Source organism: Lepidochelys olivacea (assembly GCF_965140295.1).
Source record: "Lepidochelys olivacea isolate rLepOli2 genome assembly, chromosome: 1".
Taxonomy (NCBI): domain Eukaryota; kingdom Metazoa; phylum Chordata; order Testudines; family Cheloniidae; genus Lepidochelys; species Lepidochelys olivacea.
The window spans coordinates 127,450,545-127,472,944 of NC_140411.1; the positions used below are offsets into that span (position 1 = coordinate 127,450,545).

At 40.4% G+C, this 22,400-nt stretch overlaps 1 protein-coding gene across 8 annotated transcripts in view; it reads right to left on the bottom strand.

The window, feature by feature from the left end:
- The window catches only part of ZBED1 (zinc finger BED-type containing 1), a 290,772-nt gene that overhangs the window by 26,920 nt on the left and 241,452 nt on the right, over positions 1-22,400 (bottom strand). For all 8 annotated transcript variants that reach the window (XM_084614140.1, XM_084614148.1, XM_084614147.1 and 5 more), the window contains one exon: positions 9,945-10,152. In XM_084614140.1, coding sequence (XP_084470266.1) covers positions 9,945-10,152 — 208 coding nt within the window. The remainder of the gene's footprint in view (positions 1-9,944; positions 10,153-22,400) is intronic.

The window sequence follows — 22,400 nt, forward strand, 5'->3', positions numbered from 1 at the left end:
AGCTGAATTCTATTCTGTTTTGTGCATCATCAGCCTGACTGTTTACTTTACTATGGACTTGTCTACATGGGGAAGTTAACTGCAGGCTAAGTTTACAGGTCTGGCATGTTTGTAAAGTGAATACATTGGATATGGACAATAAACATGGCATTCCACAATGCCATCTTTACAGCCACTCTTCAGAGCAAAGCTACTCTTTAAAACTTACTTTGAATGGCTCATCTTATTTTCAACAGATTAAATTCCAAAACTGAGAGTCTCTCTCTTTCTGCCTTTAATCATCTGAACACAATATGCTGCAAGTAATATCACAGAGTTGTTTTGGAAAGCAATGCTTCCTAAAAGCTCAGCAGACAAAGATATTGAATAAGGTTACATTAGAATCAGAATAATATCATGTATCAAAACATATGCACCACCCCTGGCTAAACCATTAGTAAAATGAAGAAAGGATTTTAGGTCAAAGGTTACAAGCTCCATAGCTCAAGACAGCAAACCAAAAATACCCCAAACATTTTGGGCAACTCTTAATTTTTAAAAGCATGTCTGGACACTGGACTGGGAGAGACATCTCCATCTCATTCAGTGACAGAGAACTAGCTCAGTCTGAAAGAGCCACAACCAGCACAATTGTAAATTCCATCCCTGGGAAGCTGTGCAAGCACATTGTGGTTTTATTGTATGTTGTTTAGGACTCATGCAAATCCTCTGTCATTCGTGACCTGCATTTCCTCCCACACAGCTGGAACATGTTAATGGAGCTCATTTGTGAGCTTACGCTTTCCAACACTAAAACTGGGACTGCCAAATGTAACTATGTGCCCTGTGAAGACTTACAGACACTGATATATTTTGAAGGAAATATTTGAACAGTGTAATAATGCATATAAACTGACAAGCTAACACTCACCTGCCAATATGTGTATTGACTACTTGTAACTATGGGATGCCCAGGATTATGGTACTCTTGGAACACACAGCTAGAGATATTGGGCCAAATTTTGTACTTAATTACACCCGTGAAACTTCATGAGCTTCAGTGAGTTTACCTGAGAACAGAATTTGGCTTATTATTTGCCATTTCTTACAATATATTTAACTCAGCCACCTATCTGATCTTTTAATACTTTAGTAGCCTTTTTTGTTTTCACATAGTCACAATGTAAATGCTTTTGTTTGGGGCTTGCAATAAATCTTCTGTGCAAGTAATTTATATTATCTTTACTCCAGGGAAAGCTGGTCAAAGCACCTCTTGTGAATTTAGCTTTTTTCCTGTTCACAAATCATGTGCAAACTGAGCCTAATTTTTACAAATTTATTTGTTATACATAAGAATTCACTGAATAGTTTATGCATAAGTTTTCAAGGATGACCAGTGTAATATCTCCTTGTGATCAATTTATTTATATTCACCTTTGATTGCCTCACCGGCAGCAACCTACAAATTAAGTCCAAGGATAGCTGAATCTGGCATTCCAAGCCCCAACAGAGCTTCAAAAAGCCACTATTTAAAAAAACAAACAACAACTTGGCCTGAAAATCATAGAATCATAGAACTGAAAGGGACCTTGAGAGGTCATCTAGTCCAGTCCTCTGCACTCATGGCAGGATTAAGTATTATCTAGATTTAAATGTTTACTCCTTCCTCTGCAAGTGTGGAAGTTACCCCCACCCCACCCTGAATTATACCTGCCTCGTGCCCAGAATGGACTAGATTCAGTCCTGTACCAATATTTCTATTTAAACAAAAGTGATAGGGTTAATGTCTAGCGCTGTAGGACCAGACATGGAAACTTGGAATCACCGGAAAAGGGAATTTCTCTACTTTCCAGTGGAACCCAGCAATTGCTGCTTCTCCTTGAAGGCCTGAGATAAAGATTCAGAGTTTTGTCTGTTTATCTATAGAAACGCTATTTTAGATTACATATAGAGTTTTTTTTCTGTCATGCTTTGAGCCCTGTACACTTGGATTCATGGTAACTAAGGCACCAGGCTTTACAGGCACAGAGACTCGGGGCGGGAGGTGAGAAATGGTGCCAGTAACTCTCCAAAACATTCCAAAAATATTTTTTCTGTCAAATAAGTGGCACACGCAGATGGAATAAGTTTTATCAGCATCAATTTGGCCTGGCTGCCACTATGTGTAAGTGGCAACATAGTAGGTGAGTTATGCAAGTCGTGCCCAAACGAATGCTAGCAAACCTGTAGCTCTGTGTAAGCTGGCAGGCTTATCTCTCTCACCAACAGAAGTTGGCCCAATGAAAGATATTACCTCACCTACTTGTCTCAGCAAACCTGTAGATCACACCACACCTTCATGTAGTTTCTATCTGCACACACCCCATCCAAACTATTCCTCTGCATCTTCCCTACTTTTGATGATGTTGTCCCAGAACTGCTCCTCCACTCAGGGTAGCATGACAGGATTTTTTAGTGAGAGGCCAATGGCTTTTTCCCCTGCCTCACAGTTGTGCCTCCTGATGGGGTGCAGTGAAGACTCGCTGATACTCTCCCTCTTCTCTGTGGCTGGATGTTTCAATTAGAGGAATACTGGGTGGCTCGCTCTCCATCTCCACAGGTGGTGTCCTGGCAGCTGTCCTAATGGGAGAGCCTAGTAGCAACCACTCTCTGCCCTTTGGCCAATGGATTAAAATGTAAAACACCTTCTATTACCTCTGGAGCTGGAGGCCAGCACTATCTACAGCTTCCCTGCCTGAGTTAGGCTAGGAAACTCCTGCTTTGGAATATGTACTATGATGTTGAGTTCCTGTTGGAATGGTTATTTTAAAGTTGCTGGGATTTTATTGGATTGTATAATTAACTGAAGATGTTAGGGCACATTGCAAGGTCCTAGGTGTCTTTTTCTAACATTTTAAATAAAAATTAAAATATGAATACTGCCACTAGGCCACTGGGACAGCATTCTAATAAAGTCTTAATGAAATGAAACTTGCCTGAAAAAGATGGTAGCTCTCTACCAGAGCACACTGCATTGCAAGGCGTTAGACACATACAACTATGAGAACATATAATTATAGTATTGTTGCCACAACACCTATTGCATTGTTAATGTCGTTTGAATGAATAATGTCACAGATCTCTAAAAACTAAACTGTCCTCCTGGTGGTGGAGCAGAAGCATGATCCTGGAGGAGGCTTGAAGTCAGGGATAGCCTTGCATTTTGTTTTGGGGGCTACCTAGCAGAGACCAGACATACTACAGAAAAGATAACACTTTCTATCTGGAGAATGGAGAGAGGAAGTAACACAACAGCAACTGGAAATCCTCTGTTTCACAAAGTGACCCAGAGAAGGGCACTCTGTGTACAGACGCGCACAAAGAGGCAGTAAGAAACTAAAACTTAGTTTTTTGAGCCACTTGCTACCAGAAAGGGAAAGCATGAGGAGATGCATTCCTCAGGGAAAAAATAATTAACTTGCTGTATAGACACTCATTTAGATTTACTAATAGCCATGGATATTCCTTATTTGTTTTTAAAACTCTGTTCCATAGAGTCTTGTTTGTGGCTAGATTTTATCCAGATTTACCCCAAACCCTGTTCTTTTATCCATGTTCCTAAAATGCTGTATTTGAATTGGCATTTCCAATACAGCATTTCTACACAATCCTTCTTCAGAGAAACAAAGGAATGTTTAGAGTAGTCTCTTCTAAATGCTTATCGCCTGTAAGTTTCATTAAATGATCGTTTTGAGTTCAGATGCTAAGTTGAAACTCTATTTGATCCATTCCAAATGATCTTGTTCCATTAGCTGTAGATCCACTTTCATCATCAACTCTGGCAGAAGCCCCACTGATTGGAACTAGACTGAACACTCACTAGAAAATGTGTGATTGAAAACAATCCCACATTGGCAGGAGGGTGGACTAAATGATCGAGTAAGTCTTCCCCATCTCCAACTTCTATAATTCTGAATATGAAAATGTTTTCACCATCAGAAGAACTTGTTGTGTCTTCTCTTCAAAGAGATAATAATCTTTGGCACCTGCTGTAATGTTTTAAATGTTCTCTATGCCATATCCTGTCAACTATTGCCCATCCATTAAGGCACTACAAAGAGCATTTCTTCATTGATTTCTATGGGAATTGTATCTTTTCAGGTATGTTGAAAAACTTGCATTGGTAAAAATCAAATGAATTTGAGAGTTTATCCTTTACCACACAAAAGTTAACAATAAAAATCTTCTTTTATAAAAAACTAAAGCTTTGTCAATACACTCCTCAGTTGTTTATAACTTTCATCCATTTATCCTTGCAAACTTTTAACCAGAAGCCATTTTACATTGTACAAAAAAAATGTAGATTTATCTTGGATTTCCTTAGGCCATATTTCAGGGTAAAAAGAGTCATGATATTGTAGGGACAGACACTCCTAGAGAGTGGGTTTTGATGCTGATATATTGTTACTTTCAGCTGTAGAATTTAATTATTCTAATTCTGTACAGCTGCTATTAATATGTGGTGATTTGCTTGTCTTCTAACACCTCAAGCAGGAAGCTGAAATGCATTTGCTACATTCAGAGTGCCAAAAGGAAAAAGTGCCTCATTCTGAATAGCAAATGTGATTCTAAGTCTTGTGCAAAAATTCTGATGGCATGAAAGATAAATCCAATTTTTTTGGATTTTGTTTTCCAGCATCACTTGAGCATTTGTAAGATTTCTTAACGATAATTTAGAAACAAGTGAAGAAAACAAAGAAAACAAACAAACCCCTAAAATTAAGTTTATTTCAAGTTTTGGAAGAAATGGGGTAGCTCACTCTGACTGACTGCTATAGTCCCTATGCCTGACTACACTTTTCTCAATAACCCAAATCGATACAGGTCATGAAAGCTTATGTTCAGCCTCTTCTTTGCTTTGGATTTAATAGTCAGAAATTCTTATTTATATGGGACAAAAATCTATGACGGACAATCAACTGAGGGGCAACCTCTTCCTCAGTTTAATCCTTACAGGATACCTTGGAATATACAGGTGGTCTGAGACAGATGAAGCATGAGAGAAGGCAGCTAGAGCTCCAGTGGCAAAGAATTTGAGTCCAACCAAATGCACCATACGGAGTTTTGGGAATCTTACAGCTGTGCAGAAAGCAATGAAATTAGTTCCTTTCTTCCACCATAGCACAATGAAATCCCATGCAGTGGAACTGTTTTCGAAAGTGGATATCATGGAGACTCCTCAGTGATTCCATACAGTGGTAGAATCAAATATTTCCTTCTGTAAGGAGTTATTATATTAGACTAGGTAATTTGGATTTAGAAACAACTTTCAAATTCTAAAGGGGAAGAGGCAGTTCTGGAGAGGACAAAATGCATCACCCTCTCTGCTTGAGTTTCAGCTAGTATCCTTCACTGAAGTGGTTGTGTTTGACCACAGAATTGATTATATTTTAGTTGTGGGTTTGATGAGAGTCCTGTTAACTAGTCAATTATTGTCCTGTTAATTTGTTATCTTTTACAGTTTGGGGCTGTGTTCCTTTAAACTGAAGTCCATTATCCATTACGGATTCTTAAGGGATAACATCTGATTGAACTCTAGAGAGAGTTCTATCAGGCTTTGCCTACTAGCAAGTCATAAGGCTGAAAATCAATTTACATTTTAAAGAAGGAATACTTGGTTTCTCTCACACAGTGACATGGGTAATGACCATGTATTGAAACCTCCTGCAGGGGGAAAAGAAAAAAATCTATAAACTGTATTGGAAATAGGATACTTAAAGAAGAAATTTTACAGTGGGGACTGGCAACCTTGACAGAAAATATAAGAGCGGCAGATGATCAGCACTTCTCAGGATCAGTCCCTCAGTCACTACCTGAGAGTGGACATTAATCTAGCATTTTTTATAAGATTAAAGGAGCTGGTAATACTCACTGATCCATGCTTTTACAGTGGTGCACATCACTGCAGTATGTTGGAGAGCAATTTTTAATAATGTTAGGGAGATTTTTTCTGAGCTTTATTCAGTAATCAGAAGAAAACATTTCATATGCTGTAAGCAGCTTAAGTTGTCAATACTTAAAGAAAAGTAAATGAATGTGCAGTGGCATATTTTTAAACTTGGCTGCTTAAGAGTTAAAATCAGGCACATAAATACCTGTTTTAGGCAGGTCAGGGTCTGTAGCTGCAAAGTGCTGAGGGTCTCCTGGGAGGTGATGAGTTGAGTGTGGCTGGCACCTCACAGGAGATATTTGTCTCTTCAGAAGTTTGGGCTCATAGATGTAAAAGAAGTGGATTTAATGCTAGTGAAGATAGTAATACAGTAAGCTGGATGTTTTCTATTTGACCTTCTGGGCCCTTAAATGGAATAAAACAAAATGGCGACAAACAAAAGGAGAGAATGTAAGAGGGGACAAAACCATTCCGTAATTCCTGTCTGGGAGCTATTTGGGCCGGGTGTACATCCATCAGTGTCAGGTTACAGTGGATGACGGAATTCCTGTATATGTTTACAAAGTGCTTTGAGAGCCTTTAGGATGAAAGGCTCACCCCGATATTAATATTAATAACAACCTCCCCATGTTCAATGTGTTGTTGCCACATAACCCTAAAAACCAGACTCACGCTTACCAACTCAGAAATGAAATTCTGGGGGAGGGAAGAAAAAACCCACAAAGAAATAAACAATATCCACTCTTGTTGCGTGTAACTAAGGGATCCAGTTCTGCCATCATTACTCATGTACTGTTCTGGGAGAAATTCACCCCTAATCAGAAGACTATCACGTATCATTTATTTTGAAGGCTTAAGTGATATGTTGCCCTTGTCTTGGCTCTCTGCATGGAGGTACATACAGTCCCACTGCAGTGAATTGGACCATATGTGGAATAAGCAGCAACTCAATGTGGGAAGGAGTGGCAGAATTTGGCCCCAAATAAGTAAGCATGTTGTCAAAAATTAAGCAATAAAAAGGAGAAGGTAAAGTAAGGTACAGTACAGACAGCTAATGAAGGGGGAGAGACAAAATTCATAGAGACAACTTTTATTATTCTGTCCTCCCTCTGCCCCCACTGCTTTACAGGAAAAGTGCAGCATTGCTACAAACAAAGAAAGTACATTCTGACTCAAAAAGCAACCCCTCAATTGCTGGATTCTCATTTCAGACTCTGTGAGTATGGCACTTCAAAGCAACTCACTATCTCTCCTTCATCTATTGATATAAGACAGCTTTGCTTTTTTTTTTTTTTTTTCAAATTTACATAGTGTAGTTGTATCCGTGTTGGTCTCAGGATATTAGAGGAACAAGGTGAGTGAGGTAATATTTTTTATTGGACCAACTTCTGTAGGTGAAAGAGAGAAGCTTTTGATCTTACACAGAACTCTTCTTCAGGTCTGGGAAACTAACTCAGAATGAAAAGGAGGACTTGTGGCACCTTAGAGACTAACCAATTTATTTGAGCATGAGCTTTCGTGAGCTACAGCTCACTTCATCGGATACACTTTCCACAGTATGCATCCGATGAAGTGAGCTGTAGCTCACGAAAGCTTATGCTCAAATAAATTGGTTAGTCTCTAAGGTGCCACAAGTCCTCCTTTTCCTTTTGCCAATACAGACTGACACGGCTGTTACTCTGTAACTCAGAATGCACTGCTAAATACAAGAAGGAGCAGATTTTTTTTAGACTGGCATTTCCTATAAGGAATAAGAGGGAATGAGGGACTGCAGGAAGCATTACTATTACAGCTGTAAGTACTCAATTCCCTTTTGTGATAAATCCAAACTCACTTTATGTGTTTAGTGACATCCTATTTAGTTTCTAAATATCGTCAATATAGTACCAAAATGAGTCCCTTGACACAACAATAAAGCTGAGTGGCACTGAGTGCTGCAAACAATAAGATATCTTATTTCCTTTCTGAGAAAGAGAATTTTTGCTGTGACTCTGCACGGAACGCTGAGCTGTACTTAAACACCTTAAAGAAAATTAATGTTAGCAAGTGAGGTAGGAAGGAAACAAACAACAAAACTGGAGTCTGGCACTTTGAAAAGAAATGGCAGACAAGACATGAAATGTAGCAAAATGAAATTCTTTTAGAATGTTGTGTTGCATTTCATACAAGTGTTCCCCTTACAATTTTTGCTAGCAGTATGCAAGTGAAAAAATAAACACTATACTTAAAAAACACTATAAAGTGTTTCTAAAACATGGTTTTATTTGTTTATATTTTGTTTCTACAGCAGTTCCTTCAGACTCCAGGCCCTTTATAAAACATTAAAACTAACACTATTTCCATATCAAAGTTTTAAATTATTTTATTTTGTGGGACTGAGGATCTGTTCCTAGATCATCTAAAGTGGTTCATTTTAATTTGGAAAACAAACTTTTCCATTGGAATCAGGCTTAGTTCACTTAACCCAATCCTACCTGCAAAGCCGTGGGATGAGTCACAAGCAGAAAATTCTCTCTTCACAGCTCTTTTGTTTATATTAGAAAATTTGTACCAGTGTAATTAAACCAATTTAAAATTGATGTAGTTACACCAGTGCAAACCCCTAACAAAGATGGATTTCAGTGACATTTGAACTGGTTTAAGTGCATCTTCATTAGGGGTTTGCACCAGTGTAACAAGATCGATTTTAAATCAACTTAGTCACACAGCTGCAACTTTTCCAGCATAGATCAGGCCTAGAAGACAACATGCAACTGGAAGCATGCATTCAAAAGAGAGCCACATCGTTTTGCATTTGTCCTGCCTCTCTCTTCCTTCCACTCTCCTGTACATAACATAGTGCTTGCATAGTGCCATCCAGTGTGATGGACACCATCACATAAGCAAGTAGAACACACACTGCCATTAGAGCTTGCCTCTGGTTCTCAGAATGTGATCGGATGTGGAAGGTGCTTTATGAGAGCATTTTGCATATTTGGGCCTCCATGTTAGCAAGTCATTCCATAAGCTTACACTAAACTAATTTTTTTCTTTGGGTGTAATGATAATTTGCGTGTACAAATAATTCATATTACTCCTGGGGGAATTCTGTACCATTGCGCAATGCAGAATTTGCACAGAATTCCATGTTTTCCCTGCATAACTGGGGCTGCAGAGCTGCTGGCTTCCACTTGGGGCTGCTGGACTCTGCAGAGCCCAGCTTGCAGTGAGTGAAGTAAACAGACTGGGGGGATAGAGGCTGCAAGCTCTGGCTGCCTGGCTTGATCCTCATTCTCCTGGGGACTGGAGAGGGCAACGGGTGAGGGATGGGCAGGGTCGTACCACACAACGTCCCATGGTGGGATAGTAAAGAAGCTGTGAGGGTGGGACGTAAAGGCTCTGGAGGTGTAAGTGTCTGGGCCGGGGGGTGAGGGGTTCCCTAAGGCTGGGCTCTGGGGGAAAGAGAAGGAGGTGTGGGTGTCTGGGATCTGGGGGTGCCCCATGGCTGGGTTCTGAGGGGGGAGAGAGGTGCAGATGTCTGTGCTTTGGGTGCCCCATGCAGCTCCCTCCAGCAAACGCCGCCTGGAACTGGGTTGTCTTAGGGGTTTATTTAACTCTCTGCTCCTGGGGGAATCTTTTTTGTTGTTGTGTGTATTGTTGACATACCTGATAAATTATAAGAATAGTTGAAACTGGAGTGATTATATTGTGTTATTTTGACAAATAAAATATGCAGAATTTTAAAATATTGTGTGCAGAATTTTTAATTTTTTGGTGCAGAATTCCCCCAGGAGTATTCATATGTGTAACTACAAACAAAGAGACAGTAATGCCTTCCTCTTGATCTCACGCTGTGTCTTGTCCTTTCTCCATCGTCTAAATAAGTTCTCTGAGGCAGAGACTGACTTTATCTGTTCTGTGCACTTTATCAGGACTGAAACTATCATAATAAATAAAACACATAAATGATAAGCCTGAAAGTCTCTGTAGTCCTGCACAGACTGCAGCTCTAGCAATGCAAAAACATGACACCGAAATCATTAAAATAATCATGTACCTTGAAAAATAGCCATGCTGTCATCCACTTGACCACTTTTGTAGCCCAACAGACATTTTTGTAGAGCTCAGTGTTCACTACTCCAGGGTCTACTACATTAGCTGTCACATGGTTCCCATCTGAAGTTATGAGATGCTGTAGTCGATAGGTAAACAATACAAGGGCAAGTTTGCTTTGGGCATAGGCTCCATGGGGTGAATAAGAACATCTGTATAGAAAAGAGGGAGAGAGGAAAATAATCAGAAGAAAAATGTTATAGCACAGATATCACATGCATTGCCAGTTTGCTAAATTATGCGGTAGACAGCAACACAAGTAAGTAGGCACAGGAAAGCCTTATCACTTGAAAGCAGATTGCTTGTTATAGTTCTGGTGACTATTTCACTAGATTCAATGACTGCTTTATGGAAAGTATCTTAGATAAACATACATGTGATCAGAATCCGTGCTGCAAACAATTTAAAAGGTATCGTTTTTCCTGGAAATGCTGAAATATCAAGCCACAGAATGCCCCAGTCTCATTCCTCCTATTACTTATTTATTCTTTATACAACTGCAGCACCTACTGGGCCCTGATCACGGATGCATTATGTTGCCCCAGATCACAGTCTAGGATTATGACAAGATACAACAGGTGGATAGGCAGGCAAAAGTGTGTGATGGTTAGTATGGTGACAAGCTAATTAAAAGTTGTACTACAGAAGTCATAAAACCTTTAACATTGGAAGATAACTAGTTAGAACAACGGTTTAAATGGAGCCCATGACAAACGGCATATGTAATGTAAACATAAAACTGATAGACTCTATGTCAAAACATTTATGTTCAAAACCCATGTGCCCCTTCTGTGATTCAGATGTTGGAAGTTCTCAAATTCAAATTCCTCAAAGTCAACCTTCTTAGTTAGTAGTTGCTGATTAATCATGTTTCACTTCATTTTTTAAAATTCTGTCTGAATAAAGAATGCTACTGTCAAGCAAATTAGTAGGTATGTCACTGAAAATACTCCCCCAGATTGGGGTTTCAACATCACTTCCATGAATTCCACTTCCATGACAACTCTGCTTCTGTAATTACTGCAGACCTTTCATTTAATCTCTCAGCGCTTCAGAGAGACAAGGGTAATGCCTAGGAAGATTTTCTGTGTTTTGTTATGCACAGAAGAGTATGTGCTGACTGAATGGTAACTGTTTCTCAGAATTCTGTTTACTCTTTATTTCCCATATCATACCTGGCTTTTAATGTTCTGTACACTTGACTAGTCAGCCTTGAGGTGGAAGAATAGGCCTCTAGCAAGCACTCTCATTTCATGTGGATTTATAAGTCCAGTGAAGCTATCTAACAGTTAGCAGTGCTGGATGCCAACAATGTGAATAATCAGGAACTTTCAGAAGCAACAGTGACTTTAATAGCCAAGTCCCTTTGTTTTCAGTATTTACCGATGTTTCTCGGAAAAATCCCCGGCTATTGAAAAAGCTAGTATTTGGATTTTACAGTTTTCATCTGAATTTTGGCTTTTGCAGGACCTGGGAATTTCTTGGAGAGAGACAGGAAGGGAACCAGGTCCTGGGACCTGAGACCACCTGACCACTGCAGCTACGGGCCCTCAGAGTGGAACGCTACTAGGGTGACCATATTTGAACATTCAAAAAAGAGGACACTCCACGGGGGGGGGGGAGGGGTTGGGGAGGTACTTGCTCGCGCCCCCTGCCCCCAGCCCTGCCCCAAATCCACCCCTTCCCCTGGACGTGTCCGGGAAAATACAGACGTATGGTAACCCTAAATGCTGCATCCCATGAGTATTGAGTCCCCTTGCCAGACAGAATGTTCTCCTGATCCCAGGGCCGGGGGGAAAAGGGGGTTCTCTCTGACAGGGATATCAGACTCACAGGGTGCAGCCTTCTTCACTTCTTCTATTTAGAAAAGCTGGACGTGCACAAGTCCATGCGGCCAGATGTGTTGCATCCGAGAGTGCTAAAGGAGTTGGCACATGTGATTGCAGAGCCATTAGCCATTATCTTTGAAAACTCATGGCAATCGGGGGAAGTCCTGGACGACTGGAAAAAGGCTAATGTAGTGCCCATCTTTAAAAAAGGGAAGAAAGAGGATCCTGGGAACTACAGGCCGGTCAGCCTCACCTCAGTCCCTGGAAAAATCATGGAGCAGGTCCTCAAGGAATCAATTCTGAAGCACTTAGAGGAGAGGAAAGTGATCAGGAACAGTCAGCAAGTTAAAGAAGTATGGGCTGGATGAATGGACTATAAGGTGGATAGAAAGTTGGCTAGATTGTCAGACAATGCATTACCAAGGCACTTTAGTGGTTGAAATCTGATAAAAACAAAGAGAGAGGTCAAATTTAGACCACATTTAAAATTATTTTTTTATTCAGTGGCTCTTTAACAAGGTTTTGTCTGATCTGGCATCAGACTTCACTGCCTCCTCAATTTCCCCAAGCTGGTTGACTCTTGTGTTTTTAAACAATTTAACCTTTCAGCCCTTTCAGGGGTGTAGATAAAAAGTCTAACAAAACAAACCAGATATCCAGCAGCCTCATACTATGTCTTCCCCTGTTTGAGCAGAGTGTTCACTTTCAGGGACACACAATATTTTCATTCTTGCTGGTCCATAATTCCTCTTCTTACCCCTCCTGGGCTGAACAATCTATTGGCATATTGGTACAGGGGTCAAAGAAGGGGAATTTCCTTCCCCCCTTGCTAGAAGTCCCAGCCTAGACCATTCCTTGAGTTTAGCAAAGCTTTTGATACGGTCTCCCACAGTATTCTTGCCAGCAAGTTAAAGAAGTATGGGCTGGATGAATGGACTATAAGGTGGATAGAAAGCTGGCTAGATTTTTGGGCTCAACGGGTAGTGATCAATGGCTCCAATGTCTAGTTGGCAGCCGGTACCAAGTGGAGTGCCCCAAGGGTCGGTCCTGGGGCCGGTTTTGTTCAATATCTTCATAAATGATCTGGAGGATGGCATGGATTGCACCCTCAGCAAATTTGCAGGTGACACTAAACTGGGAGGAGAGGTAGATACACTGGAGGGTAGGGATAGGATACAGAGGGACCTAGACAAATTGGAGGATTGGGCCAAAAGAAATCTGATGAGGTTCAACAAGAGTCCTGCACTTAGGACGGAAGAATCCAATGCACCGCTACAGACTAGGGACTGAATGGGTCAGCAGCAGTTCTGCAGAAAAGGACCTAGGGGTTACAGTGGACGAGAAGCTGAATATGAGTCAGCAGTGTGCCCTTGTTGCCAAGAAGGCCAATGGCATTTTGGGATGTATACTAGGGGCATTGCCAGTAGATCGAGGGGCATTGCCAGTGATCGTTCCCCTCTATTCAACACTGGTGAGGCCTCATCTGGAGTACTGTGTCCAGTTTTGGGCCCCACACTACAAGAAGGATGTGGAAAAATTGGAAAGAGTCCAGCGGAGGGCAACAAAAATGATTAGGGGACTGGAACACATGACTTATGAGGAGAGGCTGAGGGAACTGGGGATGTTTAGTCTACGGAAGAGAAGAATGAGGGGGGATTTGATAGCTGCTTTCAACTACCTGAAAGGGGGTTCCAAAGAGGATGGATCTAGACTGTTCTCAGTGGTAGCAGATGACAGAACAAGGAGTAATGGTCTCAAGTTGCAGTGGGGGAGATTTAGGTTGGATATTAGGAAAAACTTTTTCACTAGGATGGTGGTGAAATACTGGAATGCGTTACCTAGGGAGGTGGTGGAATCTCCTTCCTTAGAAGTTTTTAAGGTCAGGCTTGACAAAGCCCTGGCTGGGATGATTTAATTGGGGATCGGTCCTGATTTGAGCAGGGGGTTGGACTAGATGACCTCCTGAGGTCCCTTCCAACCCTGATATTCTATGATTCTATGATTCTCCCTTCCTGATGCTGGCCCTTCAGCATGGTTCCTGTCTGCTTCCTCTGCACAGTGGAGGAGCGAAAAGGGCAGGAAGCCAGGCCCCAGCAGCCAAGACCACCTGACTGCTGCAGGAAGCAGAAGGCTTCCTTGACTGTCACATTGTGAGTAACCCTCCCTGTCCTTTCCGCCATGCCCCAGCCACCGGGAATTCCAGACACCTCTGCCCCCATGCCAGCTGCCCTTCATTTTTGTTTTTTATTGATTTTTCACCCTTAAAGAAAAATTAAACAAACACCAATAAATTCCAGAGAAATTTAAGAAAAGAAATAAAAATGGAAAGCAAAGGGCTGTATTTGCATCCCAGCTGCAGGAAGTAAAGAAGTATAATATTAACTTGCCAGTTCATTCTCTTTAATTGTTTCTATATTTGTCCAAAAGAAAAAGTCAAGTCGCAATAAAAACAAAATGACAGTACAACTTTGAGAGATGAGGTGAGTGAGGTAATATCTTTTATTGGACCAACTTCTGTTGGTGAGAGAGAGAGACAAGCTTTTGAGGTACACAGAGCTCTTCTTCAGGTCTAGGAAATGTACTGAAAGGGTTACAGCTAAATACAAGATGGAACAGATTGTTTAGCATAAGCAGTTAACACATATTTCAAGGGACCATTCAAGGTAAAGTGGCCACTTGAAATGGTCCCTTGAAATATGTGTTCACTATTTATGCTAAACAAGCTGTTCCACCATGTATTTAGCTGTGAGATAGTAATAAAGAAGATCATATAAAGTATCATAACATCAGTCAATTGTCTGAGCTGTAACATAATAGATAAAGTAGCTCAACCATTATAAAGGTATCAGCTGGGTCTAGGAGTGGACTAGGTCTTTTAATAATGAATAAAAACCACTTTTAGTGTTATTGCATTGGAATAAAAATGACGGAGTTAGTCAAAGTAGTGCAGTTATAGTTTAGGGTGTGTGTGTCTGTGTCTGTGTCTGTGAGAGAGAGAGAGAAAGAGAGAGACCAGTTATAGCGGATGCATATAAGTCCATAGTACAAGTTACCACTGGGCATCAATTAACCTAGGTTCCAAGCAGATCACTCGATGTCACCCTGGGTATGAAAAGGAATCTAACCTTAACACATTATTTCCACAAAGGAAAGTATAAGCTGCTAAATCAACTCCACAGAGGCAGAAAGACTAAGTACACCATTCAGTCATTATGTTAACTTTATAATTTGATTGCTGAATGTGCTCATGCAATTTGTCTGAGCAATTATTGGTCTCAAATTGTTTTCTTTTTAGTTAACAATTTTAATTTGTATTATTGTTAACTCCTTGATTTGACTAATTTGATTTACATTGTAACCTCAATCTAATTTTCATATTGTTTAGAACTTTAGAGAAATATAATAAGTTCGTTACCTCGTAGTTGTTTATGGTCTTGAATAAAAGTAATGAAAACACATTGAATTGGTTTTCTCTGATCAAATGATAATGAGGTAAAAATAACCTTCATTAAAAGGGACTTGAATTAAACATTAATAAAACATTGACACAGGTCCTGAAAACCCAGTTACTACTATTAATTCCATTATTTCTTGTCTTACTTTTCATAGAATCATAGTATATTAGGGTTGGAAGAGACCTCAGGTCGTCATCTAGTCCAATCCCCTGCTCAAAGCAGGACCAACACCAACTAAATCATCCCAGCCAAGGCTTTGCTAACTAATGAAATTCCTCTCCCTCCTCATATAGAATCACATATCATAATCGTATCCCCTATAATCCAGGTAGTACAATATATATTTAACTCCCTGAATTTAGCCTCAGAGCCTATCAATTTCAATGCAAATCTCTCACCATCCTAGTTGCTCTTCTGTGTACTCCCCACTTTCTCTATGTTCTCTCTGCAGCATCTTTTATAAAACTGTGCAAGAAAACTGACCAAATTTTAAGATCCTTCAACCAGAAGGATCTCAAAATACTTTACAGATCATCTGCAACGCTGACAGACCCTGCTCGTTGATGGGCAGGACTGAACCTGAGACCTCTGGAGCCTAGTGCAGGAACCTCTACTGCATGAGCTAAAAGCCAGAGGCCTCTTAGGTAAGGCTATAGAGCAGACTCATTAATTTCTAAGTGGTCTCGGGAAGTGTGTGGGTTATTTCTCCCACCAATGAAAAGAAATCCTCTCTAGAGGGAATTCTGCATCAGCTATACTACATAGTAGTGGAAAGAAAGAATAATTTACTCTATTGAAACTACAAGGGAAAGTAAGTAGACAGAATCAAATTAGTCAAAGACAACAGAATGAACAACACTGTTACTCTTACGAAAATGCTTTGGAATCTCCGGTGACCACAGCTGAACAGGATTAGATCTGGGTGAAAATTTTCTGTTTAAACTGTTTTTCACAAGAAAATATGGTTTTTGACTAAACAATTTTGTCACAAAAAAATCTGTTTTCCATGGAAATTTTTAACTTTTCATTGAAAAACTATTTTGTTTTGTTTTTTAGATGGAAACCCAATTCCTCCCCCCCCCCATTTTTTTGCCACAAGGTTTGGGGTTATTAATTAAAGATTTGTTTGTTTGGTTTGGTCTAAATTTGCAGAGAAATAAAAAAAATTCCAATCAATTATAATCAGGAAGTTGGTTTTACATATCACCCATAAGGGGCTATCTCCAACAGCTGTCTCCCTAGCATCATGTTAAGGCATTGTTTCTCTACAAACCCAGGTTTCCCTCCACACACCTCTCCAGGTGAATGTCCTAATCACCAGGCTATAGAGTCATAGTCACTCTCTCTGTCTGGTTCAATGAATACTTAATTATTTTATACAAAGTGGAACAACTTCAACAGGAGATGTTAAGAAAGACCCACCACTACCATCACCTCCTCCTCCGCTATGTTTTATGAATCTAGCCCTTAATTTACTTTGGTTTTATTAAAAGTACCCAAAGCAAAATGTTTAATTTCAGGTTTAATAAAATGTTTTGTTCAACTCAAACCAATTTTTTTTTAACTACCAGGGAACCGAAAAATCAGCATTTTGCCCAGTTCTAGTTAGAACAACACATTAAATGTCCTCTCAATGTCATTTCTAAAATCCTGAAGGCTTTCTTCCCCACCCCCTCTTGCTTAAGCAAAAGCCTCAGAGAGCCACCCTGAGTGCGCTGAGATCACAATAAATAGCTATATTTAATCTCATTGGTGCTGCAAGTTCAGATTTTCTGACCCTAACCACTGTATTGTTTTACAGGTCAAAACCCTGATGCCTTCTCCCATCATGCCCCTTCAATTCCCAGTGTGTTTAATTAGCTACAGGGCACAGAGCCCTAAGATCAAACTGCAGTACAGCCAAATAGCAGTGTCTTCCATCAAAACTTGGGGACTGCTGCACAATGTGGGTAACATGCTGGGGTTTTTAATGAAAGACCACAGGCACAACTGCAATGCATGCCTAGGGTAGAATCAGTTTATACAGCAAAAGCTGGCACGATCTATTAAAATGACTGAACTTCTTAAATGATTTATATTTTAACACCATTGTTGCTTAGTCAAGAATCTAAAAGACCATTATTAAACACTGACAGTGCTATCAGATTTCTAGATTTTGTCCCCCCAAAGAATGGCATGCAGGAGTTTAAAGTATTCTCGAAGGGCTTGTGTTCACGGCTGACCTACTGCATTGATGCAGCTATGCCAATGTAGCACATCTGGTGAAGACGGGAGAGCTCTTGCCCATTGATGTAATTACTCCACCTCAGTGAAGTGTGGACACTCCTTTAAGTCAATGTAACTTACGTTGTTCAGAGGGTGGGTCTTTCGCACCCCTGAGCAACGTAAATTACATCGACTTAAGCAACAGTGTAGACAAGCCCTAAGACTTTTAAAAGATTTTACAGTTTGTTTATTTTTTAACAAAGCTTTGCAGAACCTAGGTGCATCTTTTCTGGCTATTTGTTATAACATAGTTCATTTCCCTTTTTATGATAAACCAAACTCAGAGTCCAAAATATTACTCATTATATTTATGAAGGTTACTTGTCTGTGCTACATCTCTTTATCATGTACAATCACTTCTCAGAGACTGAAGAGTCATTTTCCATTGATGTAAGTAAAGGAAACCACAAACCAAGAAAGGGCAGAATGGGAGGATCTGAGAAAATATGTATATTCCTGCTGAAAAAAGTCTTATTAATTGAAAAACAAACATACATATAGGAAAGATGTGAACAAACTGGAGACAGTCCAGGAGAGAATAAAAATGTTAAAAGATTCTGAAAACCTGACCTCTGAGGAAAGGGTTAAAAGAAATTTGCACGTTTAGTTTTGAGAAAAGGAGACTTATGGGGGAAACCTAATGACAGTCTTCTGATATGTCAAGGGTTATTATATAGACTAGACAACGGTGATCAATTGTTCTCCATGTCCACTGGAGGTAGGATAAGAAGTAATGGACTTAATCTCCAGCAAGGAAGATTTAGGTTAGATAGTAGGAAAAGCTTTCTACTATAGCGGTAGTTAAGCTCTGGACTAGACTTCTAAGAGAGGTTCTGGAATCTCTGTCATTGGAGGTTTTTAAAAACAGGTTGGACAAACACCTGTCAGAGGTGGTCTACTTTTACATGGTCCTGCCTCAGGGCAGGGGGGTAGGATTGATGACCTCTTGAGGCCCCCTTCCAGCCCTACATTTCTACGATTCCATGATATACAATAGTGAAATAGAACTAAATTCAAAGGAACTAATACACCAAATTACCTATATTTCATCACAGAGATGTGTACTGTACCTGTCCTGCTACCAATTACATCTACCACACACATGCAATTGCACAGTTATCCATTTTGCAGACAAGAGCATAATGAGTGCTCAGCCTGCACTTTCTTGTGCAAATGTTATATACACACTGGATATATTATTTTTTGAAAATGTGGTCATAGGTGCCTAAGTTCAGATACCAGAATTTTAAAATATTGATGTTAGTTTGGTTAGAGAAGTTAATGGAGCAACATCCATTTATACCAGCTGAGAACCTAGCCCTGTGTTGCCAGATTTCTTGAACTGCCAGAGGCAGAGTATATTTCCTAAACCAGTCTAGCCAGAGCCCTTGTTCTGATCTGCAGTCGAAAGAAAGAAAGGAATTGATTGATCGAGTCTCAGAGCTTTTCCCACTCTCTGAAATCAGTCACTCCATGCCTTGTGTGATCATACACAGATTCATTTATAATATGTGGGAAAGGAAGAGTGAATTCCTCTCTCTCTTTTTGTAAACCTGCAGCCTGGAAATAAATGTTAAGGCACCATATTACAAAATATTAATAACAAAATAAATCAGAATGGGCCTTGCCAGCATGGGCACCACTTTCCACGCAGGAAAGGACACATCATTGTAATACGGCCTGGGTCCCCCTTCTAAAGTACCGCTGAAAGGCTTCCTTCCACTCTCCCACTTCCACAGTCATGGGCTGAAGTCTGAAATCTATGCAATGTGACAACAAAGGCCAGATCCCTCAAAGGAACAGCAGAATCCTCACTTTTAAAAAGGCAGTTATGAATGACCGGTATACCCTTTCCTTATCTACTTTTGAACAGTAATGATTCGTTCTAGGAGCAACTACAGGATGTCCATATTCACAGAAAACAAACCCACATATAGATATTGGCACAAGTCAGTATTGACAAAATACCCATTTTCTACAAATACAGAAGCTTAGAAGTAATTACTTGAACTATTTGTTACCACTTGAAGTAGCTAAATAAGAAACATGAACAGTACTCATTTGTTTAATTCAAAATCCCCACAATCAATAGTATGCTCAGTCATGGCTTTGCCACAAGCCCTTTGTAAGGAGCAGCACATAGCCGCACTGTCCCAGGAGCGGACCAGGACTCTGAAGGTCACAATCTAGTTCCTGGTTTCCCCTTCGCCTCAGGGGAAGTAATCTGCATCAGCCCTATGCTTGTACAGACTACTTCCCCTGGTATACTGCCAAGGTCTGACCACTCCCCGCCCATATACGTGGAAGGGAGAACAAGGCCTCTGTGGAAGTTCTTCCACACTCCTGTAGTGCTGGTTGTGCACCAGGGAGCAAGGGAGTTCCTTAAAGCCGCTTCATCATAGCCGGGATGTAGGGTTACCACCTGGCCGGAATTTGACCAGCCTGGTCGGATATTTTATGGATTTGCCAGTTGCCAGAAAAATAATTTAAATCGGCCAGTTTCTTTTTATGTGGGTCTAAAGATTTGCATTATTATCAGAATACACTGGGAATCTAATGTTAAAAATGTGTCAAGCTAAAGATGCTGCAGTGTTCCTAATTCCGTAGTTTAAGCGATAACAGATCAAAACTGTTGAAAATACAGCAGTCTGCCCACCCACCACCAAACCTTTGGACGGACGAGACGAATCGCCCAGGTGTTGAAGTGATCAAAAGTGTGCTTTGCATTATATGCAACCTCAGCTATTCCTGTTTAGAATTCTATGATGTTGCCGTTAAAAATAAGAAATTGCTGGAAAAGGCAAAATCAAACGGCAAATACAAGAAATAGACTCAATGGATTTTCTTTACGTATAAAGTTCCAAAACATTCACATTCAAGTATATATTTAAAATATAGAATCAAGGCAGTTTAGGAAAAAATAATCTCAATGAAGATGGACACAAACAAAGCAGCTTGGGGAAAAAGGACAAAGGTGAGACAATGATGGTATCAGTCTTACCTCTATGTGTTCTCTTTCTAGATCAGTGGTGGGCAACATGTGGCTCGCGGGCCGCACACAGCCCTTCAGAGTAATCCACTAGAGGGCCACGAGACAGTGTTTACATTGACCGTTCACAGGCATGGCCGCCAGCAGCTCCCAGTGGCCGCAATTCGCCATTCTCAGCCAATGGGAGTTGCAGGAAGCAGCGGACAACATGTCCCTGCAGCTCGCACCACTTCTAGCCTGCTTAAAAATGAACAAGAGTTATTACCCTTGGATGGCCCATGTGAAATAAGTTGGGCTCAGTCCAGTGCCTTTAGCTGAGGTATCTATATACCATGTTTTCATCCTGGGAGCTGCTCAGCATCCTCAGCGCCCATCGACTTAATCATGCTGTCTGAGCAGAGAGGTCAAGGCTTGAATGGCATTAAGACTGAATGACCCCCAACCTACAGAGCTATTTCCAAAAAAACACTGAGGACCATTAGCAGGACCGAGAGGAAACACTTGCACTATCTCTATCTATTATATAGAGTGATAAAAAACTTCAGTCTCTAAGGCTAGCAGTACCAAAAAAAATCTGCTATTTTCTTTTTAATTTTCTCTGCTTTGTCAAAGTTTGTTTGTACATACCCTGGGTAAGAATACAGCTGAGGACTCACAGAGGTACACAGTCATCAAAACCATTAAGTTAATTTAGTAACAGAATGAAGAAGATAATGGCCAGAGAAGAAAATGATTTACTAAAAACACTCAAGACATCTCATGAAAACCCCACTTCCCCTTAGGACACAGATGGCTGAAGGAGGGAATATGGTTGAAACAGGTACAAACACAACTCAAACGCCTGAGATTTTTGGACCTCAAGGATGATCCACTTCCCAGATTCAATGCCTTTATGAAGGCCTTAGTTATATAAAACTGCATGTCACCAGAGGCCCACATCCAGCTGTCAGAAAAGATGTGGGATTAATAAAAGTATGGAAAATGAAAAATAGCTTGTGCAGAGGGGATTTTTATTTAGCAAGTCTAAAATGGCAAAGTTCAGCAGACAGTAAAAGGAAAAAATAAAATGTTTCCCTTTCCTTCTTACTCAGAATTATATTTGATTTGAGGCTTGTTTGGTGCAGTCTTTTCTATCCTATAATTTTGGTTTGCCTTTAAACTATTTATGGCACACTAAAATTCTCTTCAAACTGTATGAAGCCAATAATCCAACCTCACCAAAATCTTTAAAATGTCATTTATGATTCATGTGTGTGTCTTGAGAACCCAGGCCATGCAGTGCAGCTCAAGTGGTCAAGGAAACAGGGGGAAAGAAGTATTATTGTCACCTTCCTCCTATTCAGTAGGTTTTAAATTTCCCAAATACTTTGTCACACTGAATCACAGTAAGCTGATCCCTGCATGATTTGTGATGAAAAACCAATTATTTCCAAAAGCGGCAGCAAGGTGGAAAGTAGAGATAGAATGTGGAAATTACACATGAACATTTCAGTCAAAGCCAGGACCAACAAGGTATGTATGAAGTAGGCAGAGTAACTCATCAAAGCCTAAAAATGCTTCCAAACAATATTTTAAAAGTTTCTTGGCCAAATCTTGAAAATCAACATATAGCACAAGTACCTGGGCTGTGAAGCACGATGCTGTACAAGTGCTGGGGAGAAAAGACCCTTCTCTCAGGCCATGTAGCCACTCCATGGCCGCCGCCACCGCTGCCGCCACTGCTGCAAATTTTCGCAGCTTCAGTAGCTCCCATTGCTCGTACGCTCATGTTCATGGAAGACAATGGCTGATCAGGCAACTTAGAGATGGATCCACTGGTCTGGGCCTTACTCCTTCCTCCCTTGTTACCAAACCTCTCCATA